Genomic DNA, 22,090 nt, shown 5'->3' on the forward strand with positions numbered 1-22,090 from the left:
GCACACCAGGTTTAAGAAGATCCGGGTAAATCTCACACACATACACACACACACACACACACACACACACACACACTCACTCACTCACACATTCACGTTTGATTCTACTTCACTAGACTAGGGGTCTGCACACCACTCACGAGCCAAATCTGGCCAGTTGCCTACTTTTGTAAATAGTTCTACTGGAGCACAGCCAGAGTCATTTGTGTATGTATTGTCTATGCTTTTATGCAACAATGGAAGGGCTGAGTAGTTGCAACAGAGGCTGCCACAAAGCCTAAAATATTTTTTCTCTGGCCTCTTACCAAAAAAAATGTGCTGGCTCCTCTACTAGATCACAGGCTCTGTGAGAGCCCGGCCTTATTTTGCTTTGAAAGAAGAAAAGCAGCTTAGTATAATGGTTATGATGTAGACTTGTGGGTAGACTTACATGATTTCCAGCTGCTTCTGCCATTTCCTTGCAAGTGACTATGGGCGAACCACAAATTCTGTGCCATGTTTCTCTTTTATACACGGGATCTACATACAGTGGGGCCTTGACTTACGAGTTTAATTCGTTCCGTGACGGAGCTCATAACTCAAATTACTCGTATGTCAAATCAAAAAGTGAACGAGTGAGACACGTGATGCTGGGCTGATGTTGTGGCGTTCACTGTGACGTTCGCTGCACCAACTAGCGGTGGGGTATCTGAAGCTGGCTCGTAACCCGAATTTTAGCTCGCAACTCAAAGCAAAAAATCGACCGAGAGATGGCTCGTATCTCGAAAAACTCATTAGTCGGGACACTCGTGAGTCAAGGCCCCACTGTAAATAAAAGCCTAAGCGACCGGTTGACCTTGCTGACTGTCCAGTAGCTATGACGTGCAATGACCACCAGGGGGAAGATGTTCAATGCACAGGCATGGAAACATGGAACAGACTGATGAATCTCAGAGGGAAGGGGGAAGAGGGGAGGGCGGGAAGAGATTAACTAAAGATCTTATATGCATACTAGAGACCCGTAGCATGGTCCCTCAGCCTGGCCTGCGGAGATTGGGCCGAAACCGGCTCTCTGACATCTCCCAAGGGGTCCTGGATTGCAAGAGGGCGCGGGCCAGGCCGAGGGACTCCATCGGTGCACGAATCGGTGTACCAGGCCTCTAGTATATAATAAAACCTCCCGTATAAGGTTGATGGGTGGGTTAAATAAGTTAACGTATGTGAAGTGGTTCCAGTGTCACCTTCAGCTGATGTTACCTCTTAGCAGTACAGGCATTTTTAGAGTATCATGGGGATCTGTTGATGTTGGCAGAATGACCCTAACACTCATTCTCTGCCGCCTCCTTGGTAACATATAACGGCATTTCTTAGGAATCTAACCTTCCTGGAGGGTGACCTCCTCTTGGAGGGTCGGGGGGAGTAAATACTAGTGCTAGTCAATCCTGATAATGCCATTCTCAATGTCAGTGGATTGGTTTATGGGTGGGAAGTTCTGGCCAATGAGATTCTTAAAGGGCTTCTGAGAAATAGTTTCCTCTTTAAAAGAAAAAAACAATGAAGGTGATGCCTTGATTCTTTCAGATATTGTTTTGGTAAGAATGTGATGCCCTCAACTGTAACCACCATGAAGGACAGACTTGCATGTTTACAATGGCAGAGCAGAAAGATGGAAAGAATCCGACCATTTCTGAGGTCAGAGCTGCTGAAACCATTAACCCCTGGGGCTCACCTACTCAGGTACTAGTTTTATGGAGGAAAATACATTTTCCTAGTCGTTTCAGTCCACAGCATTCTAACTCCTATCGCTAGGGGCCATGTTTACACATATTTTTACTCCACCCAGGACCTAACAACTGTCGTTGGGTGCGATGAGGTAGTTGGAAAATGGATGGGCTGGGTAGGGGAAAAAAAAGGATAAAAAATGTTCTGGCTTAGTGCAGGCCCAGTCCTTCACTGGCTTTTATCACTCTCAGCTGGAAGTATATTCTCCTGAAACCTGTGGCTCTCTCCCAAATGCCAATCAATCTCCCTCGTTGTCTGAACTTGTTACCCAAGTAACAAGCTGGCAGGCTGTTTCAAGGCCAGATGGGTTCTGATGATTTCTTTGGCGATATCCATGATTTCCCCTCTGGGCAGAAGGAGGGTATGAGGACAGCTTATCTTTTTGGGGCAGAGGAAGTATAGGTGGGGTCTCTTATATAACATGAAATATATGGAAGTTTTCTTTGTGTTGGAAGTGCCAAAAGATTCCTTAGAATTTACAGCCACAGGGTTTTTCTGGTGTGTCAGCTTCTGTACTGGTTTTGTAGCACTTCTGAGCCAGGACTAGTAACAGAGATTCGAAGCAATGTAGATTCAAAACAAAATACGTATCAGGGTCAAGTATGGGGAGACGGTAACAGAAACGAGGGCTCCCAGCTGTCACGAAGAGCACCCTGGTCCTAGAGGAAAGAGGTGAAGGACCAGCTCCAGGAAGTCAGCCGGACTCGCTGCAGTGCCATGTCCTCCTAGTGCTCACCAAAGACAGACCCGCCTGTGAGGGTCTCAGGTCACTCTGAAGCCACTGAAATCACTGTAATGATCAACTGTTAAGGCTTGAAGGCTCCAGGAGACACTATCTCACTTATCTCCTTGTTTGTAGGCAGTAACATACCTGAAGCCTTTCAATTACAGTAGCACAAGTTTCATGTTTAAAAGCCTGGATGGGGGGTGGAAGGAGTAAAAAGATTTCACAACTTTCCCATAAACCATTGTGTGCACATCACCTACTTCAGAGTTGAATAGAATCTTGACTCTTGTTCTAGACCTACCTATTCTCATCAGTCTAACCCCAAGACCTGCCCCCAAATGGGAGGATCCATAATTCTGGGAAAGCAGGGCTCTAGCAGGCCGGTACTGAAGAATGCAGGGTGAGCAAAGGTCTCAGTGACACCCTTCCAACGTTTTTGTCAGCTACTCACCTGCATTTAATGTGCACCACTTTCCTTGTGATCCCTCTGCCCGCTTCTCTACCAACACTTTTTCCTAATTGTTCCATTTTTATTTTTAATGATTTGAGAGAGGAGAGACAGAATGAAAGATCGATTTGTTTCACTTATTTACACATTCATTGGTTGATTCATGTGTGTGCTCTGACGGGCTTGAAAACGCAACCTTGGTGTACCGGGATGATGCTCTAAACAACTGAGCTACCGCCATGGCCTAATTGTTGCATGTTTCTAAAGACACTGCAGCCTGACACAGCCCCTATGCCTTCATCGCTGGTGTTCTTAAAACCTAACTAGGTCCTTAAGAACAGGAAGTTAACATCTTTCTGTGGGCAATCAATTCCCTGTAGGTTTGCTAACATTACTGGTTCTGATGAAAAGTTCCCTGTGAGACTTGTGAGGAGAGCCTGCCCTTTCCTGGGGTTTCTACTCTCTGGGCATTCTCAGCCCTGGAGCAAGGGTTTCCCTTCCTTTTGGAAGCGCTGAGCTGAATGTGCAAATTGCCATGCGATTTTGTGAAAGGAAGACAGCCAGGTCACAAAGGCCCAAACTCAACTGCTCCTGGGGAGGAGACTAGGAGGAAATACAATCAGCAAAATCTGTGACCCAACTTTCTTTCAAGAAAGGGTGTGGAAGGTGGGCTGGCAGTCTGCTCTGAAGTCTTCATAGAAGTATACCCACCCAGGGAAGCAGCCTTCAATGATACCCTCCATAGGGCTGATGTGCCGGAAAACAGCCAATCAGCAAGCAGTCCCTTGAGAAATGCTTGCCCTCCCTCCTCTAGAATTGCTGGGAAACTAGGAGTCTGGCTTTCCAGAATGGTCCCGACTGAACTTCCAGTTTCCTGGTGGGAACAGAGAGCTCAGAAGATTATATTCACCTCCAAAGAAATCTATTTTTTTTCTTGGTTTATATAGATTTGTATGTTGGTGGATTTGGTACATGTCTGCACAGGGCCAGGCTACCAGCAAACAATCTTATGGAGGACGGCAAAAAGGACTCACAGATTCCTTATTCAAAGGAAACAGAATCTACCCACCAGCAATGCCCCAACACCACAAAAAACGTATGACACTTGGACATGCATACAACTGGTACATATATCCCTCCATCACTTGCTTCAGATGGAGAAGAACTAAGGGAAAGCTGTGCTAGTGAGCCCCATGTCTTCTGAGCCACAGCCCAGAGGGCAAGCCCTCCTACTGGTTCCTGGTGGCAGAGTGACCCTCCTTCCCAACCTTCGAAGAATGGGTAATGACCGATGGCTACAGGGAGACACCCATCCTCTTGGGGTTGTCAGGGGTATCTGAGGCAGAGGTGCTTATGGCAGACTCCTCAACGGAGGCACTGAGATCCAAGAATTCCAGGATGATGTCCCAGAGGCAGTAAATCAAATGCCTGAAACAAATGGACAAAACAACTTAGAGGAAGGGCTGGCTCTGTCAGGAGACACCAGGTCTTATTTATGACACTTATTTGCCCTCCCCTCACCCCCATTACTGATATCCTGAGTGGACTCTAAACTTCAGTAGCTGGACCAATCCTCTGCCATGGAACCAATTTGTTGAACTAAAAAAGGCTGTGGCCTCAGTAAAGATAGAAACAGAATTTGAGACTCGATTTTAGGAAATTCCATACTTATTTACATAGCTGTTAGCAAGGCAGCACTGTTGCTGTGAGGGAGGGACAGCAACTTTCTAAGAATTTCAGAGCCACTGACTACTGCTGTTTCTTGTAACTCATTCACTACAGAGTCACTGGTCACCTTACTGGCAATGAGGCAAAAGCCAGGGCCCTGAGGAATGGGACTTGGTAAATGCTCTCTCCTTCGGGACAGGGTTTGAGAGAGGAGTGGAAGTACTCGATACTTTCCAGAAGCATTCTATCCCAAAGCACCAGCTAGGAAATACCTACCTCTTTTGAATTATTCTAGAGTATTCACCTAGTTTTTCTGGTCGATTTACCAAAGCCCAATCTCATTATCTGATCTACCTCATAGTAAACAAAAACTATTCCTGATCCTAATAGTAATCATAGCTTTGCAGTGAGGCCAAGAACCCGTGGCTGACAGTCATCATACGGCCTGCAATGCCCAGACCAGGGGACGCTCTTAGTGCTCACGGGTGGCAGAAAGAACCATCAAACACACTGAACGGGCTGGAGGGTGACCAGGCGTTTTTAGTAGCTCATGGAGGGCCTTCCGAATGCAAACACAGAGGCTGGTCCAGCACTAGCTCACTACACAGGACAACCTGCTCAGGAGCCGGCAGCGTGGGCTTTATTTAGTGTGTGTGGACCTGGACATCAGTCTGCAGTCAAGCCGAGGGCAAGGAGAGACTGCAACCCGCTCTTCTCAGCGTGGGCACCTCTGAGACCAGAGATGGCTTCAGTTATGCTGAAGTTGGGGCACACTTTTCAGCTCACCTGTTGATGAGGGGTTGCTGCAGTGACTCCAAGACTAGACTCCAGCTCAGCTGGCATTTGTTCACCCCAAGGATCTTCACTAAAGTATCTAAAGGAGAAAACACAGATACGGCTTTAGTGTTACAGTAACATCTTCTCATTATATCTTGTACCTCTAGCCATGTGTGGGGGGAGAGAAAAGCAAGATCAGATAAACCTACTATCTTTATTCAAATGGTGATTTTGGCATACCACTGAACTACAGAGCCAAACTAAAAATCCTCAGGAAACAGAAAAGCTAAGGAAAAAATATTTATGTAAAATATCCTTTTATTGCCCAGCTGGCATGGTTCAGGGGTTGAGCATTGACCTATGAACTAGGATGTCACAGTTCGATTCCTGGTCAGGGCACATGCCCAGGTTGCGGGCTCAATCCCCAGTGTAGCATGTGCAGGAAGCAGCCCATCAGTGATTTTCTCTCATCATTGATGTTTCTATTTCTCTCTCCCTCCCTCTGAAATCAACAAAAGCATATTTTATTTTATTTTTAAATATATATTTTTATTAACCTGCTCACAGTTATTACTCCGATAGCTGCGGGATTCGCACCGACTGTTTGTGGTGTGGTCACAGTGATCCTTTCCATCCCCTCAGCATCACTTGGGTGAGGAGTAAAAGAATCGCAGCCCTGATCATGTTCCTATTAGCATGAGACTCGGTGGGTCAACAGGTTTGGAGTCTGGCCATATTTAAGGTCCTTTGAAAAATGGGGAAGGGTGTGGGATAACGGTAGCAAAGCTTGATTGGAAGGTAACAGTTATTAGGATAGTCAATGTCGTTGTCCAATTACCTGGCAGGATTCCCATAAGGCTCTGCAAAGCCTGTTTCTCAGCTGCCACCTTCTGCTCCTGGGTCCTTACAGGCCGTGGGTACTTAGGCAAAACCCCACCCGGCCAGATGGACTCTCGGAGAAGTCGGAGGTACCGAACCCAGCACTGTGGACATGTTAGATTAGCTACCTGCACCTCTAGCCACCTGAGGAGGAAGAGAAGAGAAAGGTCAGATAAACCTGAAGGAAAGGGCATAGTAGGTATCAATTATGTGACAATCAGAATAGGGCAAAGCAAAGTTAGCACCAACTCTCCCAAACGAAACCAAGCCAATGCAACAACTTGGCTCACGGAATTTGAAGATAAATAATAATAATGATGACATTATTTACTGAGTCTCTACTATGAGCCACACCTCAACGGGGTTTCACAGAACACAACCAAGGGTCCCTGTCTCTGGGCCAGGCTGCACCTCTCCAACTCAGTTCTAGGGCAGAGCATTGTAACTTCTCAGTAACGAGCACACACAGGCTTTACAGTTATGGCTTAGATGGCTTTACGCAGATCCCTCGCCCTTGCGACCTTGTGCACACCCAGTTGGCCTTCAAGCCCCATGACCTGTTGTGGGACATCTGCCCTTTGCTCATAATATTCTGTCGCTGACAAGCCCCTCTCCTCTCCAGTGGCAAGTCCACTCCTCTGGCAAGACCTGTTTAAACGTCTCCCCTCCACGAAATCCTTGACCACTCCAGAGAGAGTGCTTTCCCTCCCTTAGACCTCCACCAGCACTTAGTTCTGCACAGGGTTGAAACTAATAATTTACTTTGGAATAGATATTATTTTCTCATGTGTTTACAGCTTTACTTTTCCAATGAAATTATAAGCACCACAAGAGTTCTATGTTTTATACATGTAAAATATTTCCAACTGTGCTGAAGAAATGTTGGTTGATGGTGTAACTGTTCTTATAATGAAAGTTCCCCTCTTTGTCTAAATTTCAAAAATCAGTAACTCTGAGGGGCAGATATACCAAGTCTGAAGTTCTTGCAAGGCACTCCCACCTTGTTCTTTGTCCCTGCATTTTTTTCAGAGCAGTGTGGTCACTAGCTGAAGTTCAAGACCTCAGTATGTATGGTGGAGACGGGCATGGCTATGATGGACCATCAACCACTGCTACTCATGCACGAAGGCTGTTTGATACAGCACCACATGGCAGCCCATGCCGCCGCTCCTATGCCCAAGTTACTGTCACCTATCCAAGAGCAGAGGAGGCTGCCAAGGCAAACTTTATTTAACCTCCACTCAACCAGACAGTCTGCGTTCCACTCACGCTAGGCATTCCGGCCTCGGGGGCTGCAATCCCCCAAGTCCAGGGCTCACAAATAATTCTAAGAATAGGAAGTCCGAAAGGTAATGGCAGGGCAAGAATGGCACACGTCGATGGAGATCAAGAGCGGCACAAAGCTGCTCTTGCCCAAAATAGCCATCACTATCGTATTTGTTATTATTAGGGCTGCATCTCCTTTTTATAGGGCTTTCATTCAGCGAGCCTAAGACGCCCGATGAAAGGGATCCAGTAGCAAGAATTCCTGTTCCTGTTTATAGAAGAGAGCCACCAAAGGGGTGGATACAATGACCTGATCGGGTTCTCTGCAAGGAAGCAAGTGACCCAACTGTCACCCCAGATTCTCTTCCTCACCTCAAGCCACAAGAGTGACTTCTGCACTAGGCTCTCCTCTAACTGATAGGAGGGAGAAAGGCTAGCATTATGAAACAAAAATGTGTAAGTCGTTCAGAGGGCCAGAATCCTAAACAAGAAACCTTCCGCTGGAATTAGTGCTAGCTCATTTCTCACTCACATACACATAGAGTAAGTCAGTCTGCCCTTATTTTTGTATTCTGGGGCCAATAGTGCCTGCGACTCAACTCTTCAAAAGTATCTCAGCACCCACTCAGCCCTCCTGAGACTTAGCATAATACCCACCGGCAACTCTGGGTGCCTTGGTCACCTCTGGGCATGTGACATGTCTCAATGGATGACCCTGATTACTTTGAGTTCAATGTCAATTCATCTGATAGGAACAGGACTTCTCGCATCCTCTTTGTTCTTTCATGGTAACTTAGTGACTCAAGCATACAAGCGCAAAACAAATGTTAGCATGTGGGAAATATGAATGTATCCATCTATACAAATCTTCGAGACTCTAACTTATCAAACTCTACATGGGAATGTTCGGAAGAAGAATCAAATTATGAAAAAGTAAAAATAAGCCCTTGATACTGAGGTGAGTCAGTGAGTCAAGTCCAATTGTGGGATTTAACTAAGATAATATGCAGAACTGACAGAGGTGATGGAAATCTCCAAGTAGAATGTCAACTGCTCATGCAACAAAGGCACTGTGTCAAGTTCTATAAGCCCTGAGGCCAGAACCGATCAACAGAGGCCCTAGAATAGTCAGGCCCAGGAATATAAGAAATACGTGTGCAAACTGGCAGAAATAACAGACTTCATGTCTAAGAGGGGGAGGAGTTTAGAAAATGGCTTCGATTTGCTAGCTGCTGCAGTTTTTTCTCCTTATTCTCTCTCATGCCCTGAAGGTGAAAGCTACACACCACATGCACTTCTACCAGAGACTGAAGCATTCACCCCTCAGGAGGCTCCTCCTGCCCGGGTTCTTCCCCGCCCCTCCCGGAACACAGAGGCTTCTCCTGGACAGGAGCCTGGAATTAGTGCCTTTCATTTCCTAGCTGCAGGCAGCCCATGGAGGAGACCAGGGCAATAAATCTCTCTTGTTCACAGAACTTCTGAGATATGGTATCTTGTCACGAATGATGAATATCCCAATCTGGAAGGAAAAAATGATCAAACCCAAACCAAGGAAATCACCACCGCCACCCCATCTGTCAGTACTGCCCTGCCCTTCAGACAATACAAAAACTGGGTGAGCTGCAGACCAGGCTCTAAGGCAGGCTTTGTTATTACACACAGGCTTTGTTATTGCCTTTCTTCAGTTGTCCATGGCCCAGTCAGGACTTCTGGCTCATCTGCCGTGCCTATCACCAAGCACAGAACCGACTGATAAGCAGGAAGAAGACAGGCGTTTCTTCAATCATCACTTCTCTCCTCTCCACTCCCATTTTCCTTCCTTTCATTCTACATCCTTCTCTAGAGTGAAGATCCATACACCACCAGTACTGGGTCTAACCTTATTAATTCCCTTCATCCTGCTCATATTCTGAAGCTGAGCTAGAGCAGAAAAAGCAGAGAGATGAGGAGCTGGAGTACTGAAGGAGAGACTGATGTCTTAACTCCTTGTATTAATCATCCCCCAAAGATGTGTTTATTGAGTTTAGAAAGAGGAAGGAAGGAAGAGAGAAACATTGATGTGAGAGAGAAACTTTGATCAGTTATTTCCCTCCTGTACGCACCTGACTAGGGAGCAAACACTTATTAACCTAGGTATGTGCCCTGACCGGGAAGTGAATCCACAACATTTTGGTGCACAGGACGATGCTCCAATCAACTGAGCCACCCGGCCAAGGGCTTAACTCCCTTTCATTAGTTTTCTTCAGCTCTCTATTTCACATGTTGTCTTTCTATACTTGACCTGGGACTGAGAAGGTTAAAAAGAAATCTGTGTCCCTATTGTTCTCTTGAAGAAAAAGGAATGAAATTTATGTGCTGAAATTTCTGGAATCTGTTGGTACCACTATTATGCTAACAGAAATCTAAAGTTTCAAGGTAGATACACACACACACACACACACACACGCCTCTGACAATGAATTACTTATAAAAAATAATTTACTAAATACAAAATGCAAGAGGCAACTATGGTAGAGAAAAGCTTCAGATAGAATTGGTTTTATTTCCAACTACTCTTCCAGTTCTGATATTTGACATCAAGATATCTCCTTCCACCATCCTACATATTTTCCCAAACAAAAGAAGAAAAAAGCCAAACCAGGTCTGTTCTGTCAGGCCATCTGAATGGTTCAGGGCAAAAGGAAGCCTTACCAGTGGGCCCAGAAATAGCCAATAAAATGCGAAAAAGCAACAACAGATTGACATTGAGACATTCAAGAGCTCTCTAATGCCAGGTGTGGAAGGAGAAAGGATGTAGGGATTAGGGAGTGCTTGCCTCGTCCATGTTCAAAGGACCCTGGTCTAAAATAGCTACAGATAGAGGAATGAAGCAGTGGCTAAAAAATGAAACAGTTTAATACTAGGCTTAAGATGGCACTTCAAGGTTAGCTGAAGGTCACTTCCCATCAAAATAGCAGAATCAAATGTCATGAGTAGGGGAGAAAGCTTTAGGGACCATGTCTAATCTCATTAGTCAAATTCCCTTCACTTCTTTTCTAAGAGCTGCTATGGCTGAGTGAGGCAGGGTCCTCAGTAAATATGGCTTCATGGGGACGGTGGAGGGGCGAGGGGAGGGGAGGGAAATCAAAACACAGAAAATATTCCTAAGAGCAATAACAATATTCTAACAAAAATGCCTGGTGCAATCTCAATAAAAGAAAATAGACTCATTCCTTGTACCCTTTTTATTCACTGGGTTGTACCTCTGTAGACAACCCAAAGGTAATTATACTCCAACCTCATCTTAATGTACCAAACGCTGTTTGTTTGAAGAAAAAGAGAGAAAAGAGCAGGTCAAAGCTTCTCTCATTCTAAACAGATGTACAGATTAGAATTGTCAACTCATCGTACTACCCTCAGGCAGCTTTTCCAACCTTGACACTCCTAATTCTTTGTGTGAAGGGCTGTCCTGTGCGTTGTGAAAGGTTTAGCAGCATCCCCTCACCCCAGTACTAGCTGGGTGACAATGCTCCCTCTGGGGGATAAACTACTCTCGGTTGAGAATCCTGCCTTAGTTTAGAACCCTTTGCATATAAGGTTATCAGGCCATTTTTAAAGTCACTTAAAACTGGTAGTTATAGCAGGACATTTTCAAATTGTGGGATGAACAGAAGCAGAGGCCATGTAATCAACTTTGTGGTCTGTGACATTTAACTACATCTAAATAAATATATATTAGAACAGAAATTATAAAAGTGCATCTCATATTTTGAGACCCTTTTGTTTCATATATGTATATAACTACTTATACGGATATATCAGATGTGCATGTATGTGTGGGCATGTGTTCATAGTGGGTCATGATGTAAAACATATTTCTCATTGTGATCTAAAGTTTTAGAAAAGTTTGAAAAACACTGATATAGGTATAAGAAATTAGAAATTCCAAGAAAAGGGGGGGGGGCACAAACCACCTTTTTGGCCTCCTGCAAACACTCCCCACTCCACCACCCCTGTACCCTGTAGAATGTTTATAATGGCACAACCCATGAACATTGTGTTCTGTGTCCACAGTCCTAGCAAAGCACTATGAGCATTTGCTCATGAAGTAGGTAGCACCAATCTACAGGGTAGAAACAAGGAGATCTTGAGGGTGACGGTGTGGATCCATGGCATTTCCCATTAAACAAGTTATTTTTGCCAAGATCACACCTCTCTTCCCTCTGATTCCTTTCGCAGGCCTCTTGCCTTCCTGCCATAGCCCCTTCTTGTGTTTAGTCAGTTTCTCCCTGGCGGCTCCCAGCTCTGGGCTTCTCAGCCCTTTAACTACCCAGACACAGGTTCCTCAGCTGTGTCTGAGGAAGTTCAGCGCTGGGACCCTCTGACTATGTATCTAGGTCACCATCTTTCAAGTTGGGAGAAGAATGAGGGGGAAAGGAACTTCAAGGGCAAGAAACTCCTATTTCTTTCTCCCAATGACTGTTGTAAAATCAAATCTAACATGGCTCATGGAGTCTACATAATTTCTTCTTTGATTTTTGCTTTTATGTTTTAAATCACAGATCCACATCTTTAAAACATGTGCTTCAAGAGTAGACTAAATACTGCCTAAACACTACAATTTAAGAATCTGAGTTCCATACTTTTATATCTAGCCACAGAGTTTTTTGGTTTTGATTAGCAATGTACAAGTTATGGCTATAAAATATATATTCAGAATTGAAGCATTATTAATCAAGGAAGGAAGTTAAAGAAATCATCTGTTGAATCTTAAAGGTTATCCATTCCAGTTTCATCCATTCCCATAAAAACACTGAGAACCTATGAGTATTTCATGGCAATAGGCTACTGTAGAGCTGGAAGAAAATGTAGGGGTTACCCCCATCTAACCTCCTCACAAAGTAATATCATGGCATCGCCAAGGGTTCTAGCCTGTGAATCCAGAAAGTTGAGCTTTCATTTTAGCTTCACCACCAATTAGGAATGTGACTTTGGGGAAGTTGCTTAATTCCTGAAAAGTATAATTTCAGTTCATTAGAGATGCTTCTTAAATAATGGCAACCAAAGTCCGCCTCCTTGCAACTTCTAGTCATTGCTCCTACCTGTACCCCCGAAGTTAATAGGAGATACTAAAGCTACCATGTCAAATCTTTCCTATGGAACACTTTGCATTTTTAAATATATCTATTAATGCTCCCTAACTTTTTTCTACCAGTTATACATCCTTGACTCCACCAACTTCACAGTTGAGCACACAGAAGACACTCAATAAATGTCTGCTGAATGAAGGAGAGAGATGAACCAAGCACCATCCTGAGTGGATGCTGCTTTGCTATTCTCTGAAAATGGAGTGCCCAGGACCAAGCACGACCTCCAGATGTGCCCGACCAGCGAAGAATGCAGAGGGTTAGTGCCTTCCTTAATCCAGACACTACGCTTCTATTAATATAGCTGAAGACTATGTTGGCTTTTTGGGCACATACATCAAAGCACCGACTCATACTGTGTTTGCAGTCAACTAGAACTCTAAGTCTACATATGCACTCTAACAAAACATCACATCCCCCCGTTAAGCCTACCCTTGTCTCTGTACTTATGCAATTTAAAAAACTATCTAAATTCTGATTTATATAATCTATTTCTATTAAATTCCATCTTATTCATTTTAGACTATCATTCTAGCCTTTCTAAATCTTTTTAAATCTTAATTTTTATTATCCAGAGTATTAATTGTACCTCTAAGGTTGGAGTTACTTGCAACACTCTATCAATAGAAACTGCCCTCCAGGTTGACATCAATTTATTAGATATTTTTGGAATAAAGATACTCAACTTGCTACAAATCTTTAAAAGCACTACAGACTAGGCCACGTATATCTACTTCGTTCATATGGATATTACAAAAAGATGGTAAAAACTTGTTGAAATTCATACACAATGTAACAACCAATGCACTCGTTTTGTTTAACGTCTAATAATCCTGCTAAAGAAATAAAAACTATATTTACAAGCAGGACAGGTTCCCATTGAATGTGCACTGGTTTCAAGAGCTTGCCACTTTTTTCCCAAGTGTTCACAAAGCATCTATTTAACAAAGTGCTTCAGAAATTTCCAGAGACAAACATCAGGTTCAACAACCTGTATCCACTTTTTAAAAGGCCTGATACTTGTCCATCTCCAAACCAACACATCTCCATATGGCAATTTCAGTGTAACCTTTGGCCACTCGTGTTACATACACATCATTTCATTAAATTCCAAGTCAAACCTGACTTATTTGAGTAACACAAATATGCCATCTATTTTACCTTTAGTGCTCTATTCTTCAATGTTTATTTTCAACATCCCTTCATCCTTTAACTCCTATCTCAGATGTCCTCTCCTCTGTAAGCCTGCCCCAATCTCTCATAACTGATTACTGAGTCCTTTCTCTGAATCACATTTAGAATTCTTTTTAAAGTCCTAAGTTTTATACTACATGTCTTTATTTAGAAGATTGCATCTCCAAGAGGATATTAAACTTCCTAGGGTAAGAATTTGGAGTCTTTTTGTATTTTGATCACTTAACATAGTGTCTGGCACAGGGTAAGTAATCAATAGATATTAGTTACTGAGGGAATTAATGCTGTATGTGGGACAAACACTGGTCTTAAAGCATGGCGCATGGCTCAAAATAAGTTTTGCAGAAGGCAATTGTCACAATACTTAAAGAGGCAGCACAGTGAGCTTAATTATTCATGTTTATGGAAGATAATAATAGATTAAAGAGATAGTGGGCTATCTAGAAATTCTTTGAATCTGGTGTTTTATAAGTACTTACGTAAACATTTGGCAGGTTGATTTTCCTAATCATTTTTTGTTTAGGCTAAGCTGTGTGCCAACACACCAGCTGCAGGGTGGATGCTGTAAGAAGTACACTGGGCACTAAGTCAGCTGAGCTAGAATTAAGAATTCAGCATGAATAACCCATGCAATGCCACCTGGTTATGCATCCCCCCGAGAAGGGAAAAAAGGTGGAAGGCCAGGGAGTGGGTCAGCCATGCTTCATCTCTGACACTCTATAAACCCTCGGGAAGACTGTCAGCAGCTATATTTTTGTCAGTTTTCCGGGTAAGTGCGCCCACAGGACAGAAGAGACTGAAAGTCAAACAAAAGCAAAGGGGTTATAAGGACCATGAGTCACACTTGTATTTTGGGAAGTGCCCCTGATGAATGGAACTGCATCAAACTGACTCCAGCCCATTACCTACAACTATTAAGAAGAAAAGGAAAGGAGGTAGCAAGATGTTGGGGGCGGAAATGGCCAAAGGAAAGGTCAGGCTACCTTTCCATCAACTACAGAATGGAGGGACACGCTTGGGGGTTCTATGTTCATGGGACAAATGAGACTGCAAAGGGAGATCTCTAGAAATTTGTTCTAGATTTGAGTCGTGTGATACCCTTAGGATTCCAATTTGAAAGTTTATTATGCAGATATAGAGCGTAGCTCTAAAGACCTTCAGATCAACTTTTCTCAGTACCATACCATGTCGCTATCAATGCACCATAATCCAGCTCTAAAAAATCAGGGCTGAGAGACTTTGAAGGGAGGCAAAATCACAGTCATACTTTTTGGATGACTGCCTGCTAGTCATTTGATCCAAGTAAAAGCAGCAGCTGGACATCTCCCTCACAATCAACAAATCCCTCAGCATCTCTGGAACAGCCAACGTCTCCGCTCCAAGTCCAACCGATGTCTCTGTCAGGAGAGGCCAGCCAGTTGTCACCCCAAGAGTGAGCACACAACAGGTTCGTACCTCTCTGGGGAAACTACCAACTCCGCAGCCCGAAGAGCTACAAAGAATTCGCACGGGCAGTGTGTAGTACTAAGTGAAAATAACACTGAAAAGACACAAACAGTTTTGAGCCTGGTTTGACCACTTAAATGCTGAAGGGACTCTGCATTCTGGCTGGCTTCCTAATGAAACAGGCTAGTTCTTGCCTTATCTTCTTCACAAATGATCAAGATCAAGTGTGAACAATGAAGGCAACGTTCCGAGTCTTGTGTGTTTGTGCATGTGTCGGGAAAACATTCCTTTGGATCCACTTGACAAATCCTACCAGATCCAAGGAACTAAAACAATGGCAGGATCCCGAGCAAGCTTTGTATTTCATGCCTCATTTTTTCCTTTTGTGAGACATTCTCCCAGCAGATTCAGGGAGGTAAATATTAGCACAGTGAACCTTTTTTTTTTTTTTTAAAGATGTTTAAGAAGATTGGAGAGGACCGACCCTGTGGAGTTATGGGTAATCAGAAGACTGGCAAACTCTCCCCTGGGGAGATGTATATCTAAGACTTTGGTATCCCAAAGGGCCTCGAGTACAGGACCAACTAGTGTGTAGAGAGTACGGACAACATTGTTCACCTTTGGGTGTCCAGGTATTATTACTGTAGACTCTCTGGTTCACTCTGGTTCCTGAGGCAGAACTGTTCTCAGTGAATCAGCTCCAGCACTGAATCCTTGACGAATGGAATGCACCCTAAGGATGACTTCTGGGAGTGCACCCTGCTCAGAGAAGCAAGCGAAAGTTGAAGACGGATCAGATCAGAGGGGAGAAGGGCGAAAGGTGAAAAATAACACTTCTTAAACTCAGTGGTTCCAAGGAGAGGACAGATAAGTAACTTCTGAATCCTGGAGCAAAACAGGAAGGATTTTGATTACAATCACTCCAAGGCAAGGACCCATAATTCCAAAACGCGGCTCCCTCCAAGGTGAATGGGTATTATTTAAGCTGCAGCGCCCCCTGGTGCCCAGAGGGAGAATTCTTGTCTTAACTCTCCCAAGCAGCAATAGCCTGATAGGGTTTCCAGAATGCATTTAACAAGACAAAAGGATCGCTCTGTCTTGTGTCTAAGTGCACACACTTTCAGAAAGGGGCTGGCTGAGAATATTCAAAATCTATTTAAAGGTTCTTTTTATTTAAAAGTAGAAAATGCCTCATTCCCCTCTTTAAAAATGTTTCAGTGCCTGGCATATGCTTTATCCTAAACCAGTCTAAATGATACCTATAAGCTTTAAACACTTACTTTCTTCTATAAAGCCTACCTAGCATTTACCCCATGCTGCATGGGACAAGTATCGGGTCATCTGACCTCATATTGTTTAACATTTCTGCTTCTATGGGTTATCCCTTCAAAGAGGCTGAAAGGACCTTCAAGTAGAAACTGCCACCCTAGATCTGAAGAGCTAGCACACAGCAAGTACTTAATAAGTACACATAGGCAGCAAATCTTACACTTTTCAAAAATTACTTGTAAAAAAGCCACCATAACAAGAGCTAAATAAAGTTAGTGTCCTGGAAGGCAAAGGCAGAGGGGTGGGAGTACCTGGGTTAAGAAGTAAGTAGTTCCCTGGTTGTGAAGAAACTCAGAGTTTCTGCTCTGGACATGACCGGGGAAGCATGTATGTAGGTATGCACAGACAGATAATATGAAGAAAGAGATCTGAAGGGTGCAGAAAAGACGTGGAGGGCCAGGAAATAACCTGATGGGAACATCTGAAGACATAGTTTGAAATAATTCTGTATCTGGGGCTCTTGCAGAAGTCTGCAGTTTTCTGCAGAAGCTGTGCTTAGAAAGAGATCAGGAATAAGTTTGCACAAGGCACCAGAGCTGAACTGCAAGTTTATGTAGCAAAGGAAAAAAATGAGTGTTTCCTGAGAAAACTATTCATCTTGACTCGGATAAACTCTGAGTGCAAAAGGATGTAGACTAGATGCCCAAGGGAGACTATATCTAGTCTCTGGTCCAGGAGTGCTTTAAGAACAGAATCAGAATATGCAGACAGAAACAGACTCATATGCTACCATCATATGTAAGTGAGCAGTCAGATAGAAAGAGAGATCACATGGGAATAAGGCACAGGGACTTTCAAGTGAGGCTGGTTTTAGGGGCCACTGCTTTGTCAGAAAGCTTGCTCAGGGGGAGGCAGTATGGAGTAGCAGAAAGTGCATGGGTTTTGAGGCCAGGATGCCTGAAGTGGGATGTCTGAGATGCTTATTCAACCTAGATATCCTTTTCCTCACCTGTAAAATGTGGAAACGTCCCTCTCCTAGACATGTGCTGCACATTAGTACCTAAAGAACACAGCAGCTTAACCTGGTACAGTTGGTATTGAATGTCAGTTCCTGTCTTATTGCAATTGCTTGTGTTTTTTTGGTAGCAGGCCAGGAGTTTCCCTTAAGACAGGGGTGAGGGACCTTTTTTCTGCCGAGGGCCTCTTGGATATTTAGTATAACATCATTCTCGGGCCATACAAAATGATCAAGTTAAAAATTAGCCTGCTCTATTTGATCAAACATTTAATTAACTCACCACTAATACCTTGGCAGAGCCAGACCAAATGATTTTGTGGGCCTTACATGGCCGGGGGGCCAGACGTTCCCCACCCCTGCCTTAAGCTATAACCAGTCAGAGAGACCCTTTATCCATCTGCTACACAGCCATGTCCACAGAGAAAAGGCTCCCGAATGGACTATACTTAGAGAAAAGCTAACAGTGGAGGCAAAAGAGTTCATGATCATGTACTCATAACTGTCCTTGCGGAGGCTGAATGCTCCACCTGGGAGTACAGTGCTCTCCAATGGTCCCATACTCTCTGCCAACAAACCTTCTCCTGACCTTGCTTGCCTGGGAGGTGGTGGGAGAGACCTCTCCTATAAGAAAATGATTCCATGGCATAGCATAAGGTCCAGAGCTTGTCATTTAATTTTCTCTGGGGTCCACTGCTTGCTGGACCTTTACACCTACTGCAATTTTTCTTTTCTTCTTCCTCTCTATTTACTTCCTGACTTGACATACTTACTTTTCTACTCTCCTTTGCTCACAGGTCACGGAATCTTCTCTTTTCTCCCTACCCTTTTTTTGCCATGCTATTCCATTCCCACGTGCCCTCAACACACACACACACCCACACCCACACCCACAGTCTCTCTCTCACTACGAAATCCTGACGCAGATGCCAGGAATGTGTCTGCTGCCCTTTTGACACAGAGTCTGATGCCGTCTTGGGGCCATGGGAAGGGCAGAGCCACGGGACGTGGCGTTCGAGTACTCTACTGCGAGCCTGGCTCGTATTTTTATCATGGCATTACTCTGGGCATCCAGGCAGGGAACGGGTCCAGCTGCTTCTCATTCCTTCACTCCACATCAGTACTCCATAATAATCTCACTTCTTACCTTGGCTGGATCTTCTTGCCCAAACCTTCCAGCATCAATGAAGCACGGTGCCTCTTCTTTCCCTCCAACCTAGTCTGACTGTCTACATGCTTGTCCAGTTTCCTGAACCTGATTCTGATGTTTGCAGAAATATTGTCAAGTTCCTTCTGTTTGCAGACATGAGCAGTTCACACAAGCTGGGTTTACTCCTTGGCGTAGACTGCTACCCCCACTCCTCTTCCCCTCATTCCGTCTCTAAATCCGAATAAGGAGTGCTCCTTCTTACATAATTGGATGTTCCCGGCACAGAAGCTGACATAAGAGGTCAGGCGCGCATGTGTGCAAGACTCCCCTTTGACTTAACAATGCCTTTTTTGGGCATCTAACTTCTCTTCAGCTCCCCTCCCCCACTTTCTCCAAACCATCAACAATCAAGGGAGATTTATGAAGCTTGGCTCAGATCAGAACTCTTTCAACCTTGGCTTAGAAGGAGGGGTCATGAGGTTGAAGTTACTCTTTTTTATTTTATTTTTTCCTTGCAGGGGAGGGGAAAGGGAGGGAAGGAGAGAGAGCGAAGAAGGAATGGAGAAATGAAGAGGGAGGGAGGGAACAAGGAATGAAGAGAGGGAGAGAAAGAGAGGAAGAGAGGGAATAAACGCTTAAGATCTGGCACAAGTCCCTGGTGTCCAAGAGAGTTATGTACATAGGTCTTGTTTAAGTTACTATAATTCTTTGTATGTCTCAGTTCCCTCTTTCATAGGGTTTTGAGGGGACTAAATAATGTACAGAGGTCTTTTAAGGAAGCGAGGGGAGTAAACAAAGCTGGAAGCAGAAGAAATTAACTCATCTCCTTGGAGATGATAATGCTGGAGGTTAGAAACTGGTAACATTTAAGGGGGCAATGCATCTAAATCCAGATGGCTGTACCGTCCCCGATAACGCAGTGTCTTCAGGACAAGAAGTGGCAGTAGCTGCCTGTGGCATTAATACCCACTCTGCTTCTCTTTGAAGTGCAGAGCCCAGGGCAGAGAACCCGAGTCCTCTGCACAAGGACCTGACTCAGAGGCTTGTGGTTTCAGAGAGAAGCACGCTGTCTCCGGGGCAGCAGTCACGGGGACCGTCTCAGGGAGGTCAACACTGAACTGCTGGGGCCACACCACACCTCTTCTGGTAGGAGGAGGAGGAGTTTGGGGGTGGGGGTGCTACAGCTTTGAGGAGATCTCAAATTCCATTTTATTTGCTTACCAAGGCAAAGCCAAAGAATGTGGCACTGCATGAACCTCTTTTTAAAAATAAAAACATGCAAGCTGTCAGGAACAAGTAACATAGGCTGACTTCAGGCTAGTGCGGTGCCTTTTGTGTTGTGAGCGTGCATACGTGGAAATGCAGTTTGGATTTTACAAACTGCACGTAATATCCTCTTGGGGAATGTATACTAACTACCCTGAGTCAAAGATTTTTAGACTGACTTTTATCCCTTCAAATTACGGGGTAACAGTCTGATCCTCAGACAGGGACAACAGGGCTAGTGGTAGCTGAAGAAGGAGGCTGGCATGTGGGGCGGACATTCTGAAGACATAAAAAGCTTAACAAATTTGGGGGCACTAGCTGGAGGAATTAGACAGAGAAAATGCTTTTTACCCTTCTTTCCTTTTCCTGAAGAGCAAACATTAAACCCTAACATTTACTGGGCATGCTCCATGCACCTGAAGACATAGGACAGCATTATTATTCCTGTTTCCAGATGAGGAAACCAGAGCTCAGGGAGTTCACACATAGCAGATACCAGTGTGTTGTAGAGGATAAGAATATGGGATGTGGACTACTGGTTTTCATTTCTGGCTCCACCACACATTAGCTTTGTGGTCATGGATATGGCCCTCAGTTCTCACCCCCACTAACTTGAAAAATTATGTGAGAAGTAGGGACTGCATCTGCTTTGTTCATGATGAGCCCTTACTATTTTTTCAATGAATAAGGAATAAGACCAAAACAATTCCCCAGTTGGACAGAATTATGAGTATTTTAAGATAAAGTGAGTTGAGTGCTACAAAATAGCCTGGACAAATTCCTATCAGTCAGACCAAGAAACAGCTTAGACTAGAGTGCATATGCATGTTGTATTTTCTTCTTTACACACCAGCCACTCCACTTGATTCTTGTCTCTTCCCTATCACTAGAAAATGTATAATCACCACCCACTGAAGCAATGTGACCTGGCCTGCAATGCTCACAGCCTGCGATTCCCTTGCATTTAAGGTTCCTGTTTTAGATCTCCACGAGCCCTAGCTGCATATCATACCACTTCTTCAATGATCTGCCTGTAATCCCCAAATATATATTTCTCTCTCTTTGGTACTGACCCAAGCCCTTTAATATTGAGTTATTTAAATTTCAGGGGATGTCTTCCTATCTTTTCTATATATCAATCTCAATCTTTTGAAATTTTCCTGACTCATTTATATTTTTCGGTTCCTACTAAATTAACCAAAATGGACCTTGCCAAGCTCTAGTTTCTTATTTTGTAAATCAACTACCTACCTCACTTGGATGCTATAAGAAAATATATGCAAACAAGAGTCAGATGCCAGCATATGAGAAACACTCAGCAAATATAAATGTGCACCCTTCGTCCGCTTAGTCTCTTTCTGATGAAAGCTTATGAAGCCTCCCTGATCCCGTGCAACTTTGAGTGTGAAAAGGAAGATTTAACTACTTGTTGGTGATGGATTCTCTACATGTTGTAGGATGGAGCCATACTTCTTCTTTTAAAAGAAGTTTTTATTTTTGGAGTGCCTATTAGCACGAGCCACATACTAACAGAAGAGGTCGGGATTTGGCTTCTTACTTTGTGATGTGCCAGGACGTCTCATGAGAGAGAAATAAAAACAAGTGGCTAAACCTCAAGCACTAGGTGTGTCTGGTTCAGAGACAGTGTTTGGCCTTCTTCAGTTTAGCAAAGCTTGCATGTTTCACGGTGAGGAAGTCAGCAGCCAAAGACTTTGTACTCTGTGTGCAAACCTTTCTGGAGTTTCAAATGGTATTAGGATTATAAAACCTAAATTATAAAATCCAAGTTTTAAATCCAAGTATCCTATCCCTTACCATCCTGTGGCAATAGGTGCTTCTTTAATTGTGAACATTTACACTCCTTCCCCAAAAAATAATCTTTGAGAGCACCAATCTGTTTTCTCCTCATCTTTCTTATTTTGATTGTCACTGACTACATATTATCACTAAAAAGAAATGTCCAATGACAAAAGGTGAAAGATACAGGGCTTAGGAGTATAACTAGGTAGAGAACTGATCCTGGAGTGGGAAGAGTTCGGATGAAGTATTTTAAAATCATAGGCAGTGTCTGTGACTCAGTGGATCAGGTCAGAGGCCT

At 43.9% G+C, this 22,090-nt stretch overlaps 1 protein-coding gene across 3 annotated transcripts in view; it reads right to left on the reverse strand.

Annotated features, from left to right (window-relative positions):
* Positions 1–3,845: 3,845 nt before the first annotated feature.
* SNX19 (sorting nexin 19) overlaps positions 3,846–22,090 on the reverse strand; it is a 30,931-nt gene continuing 12,686 nt past the window's right edge. Inside the window, exons 9-11 of one of the 3 annotated variants that reach the window (XM_006764719.2) lie at positions 6,220–6,404; positions 5,391–5,478; positions 3,846–4,364 (exon numbers count right to left, since the gene is read on the reverse strand). In XM_006764719.2, coding sequence (XP_006764782.1) covers positions 4,232–4,364; positions 5,391–5,478; positions 6,220–6,404 — 406 coding nt within the window. In that variant the 3' untranslated portion in view covers positions 3,846–4,231. Of the gene's footprint in view, positions 4,365–5,390; positions 5,479–6,219; positions 6,405–15,910; positions 16,052–22,090 lie in introns of those variants that run through there. The other 2 variants (XR_001514024.1, XM_015564569.1) reach the window with 2 other exon arrangements.

Source organism: Myotis davidii, unplaced genomic scaffold, assembly GCF_000327345.1.
Source record: "Myotis davidii unplaced genomic scaffold, ASM32734v1 scaffold1019, whole genome shotgun sequence".
Lineage (NCBI taxonomy): Eukaryota > Metazoa > Chordata > Mammalia > Chiroptera > Vespertilionidae > Myotis > Myotis davidii.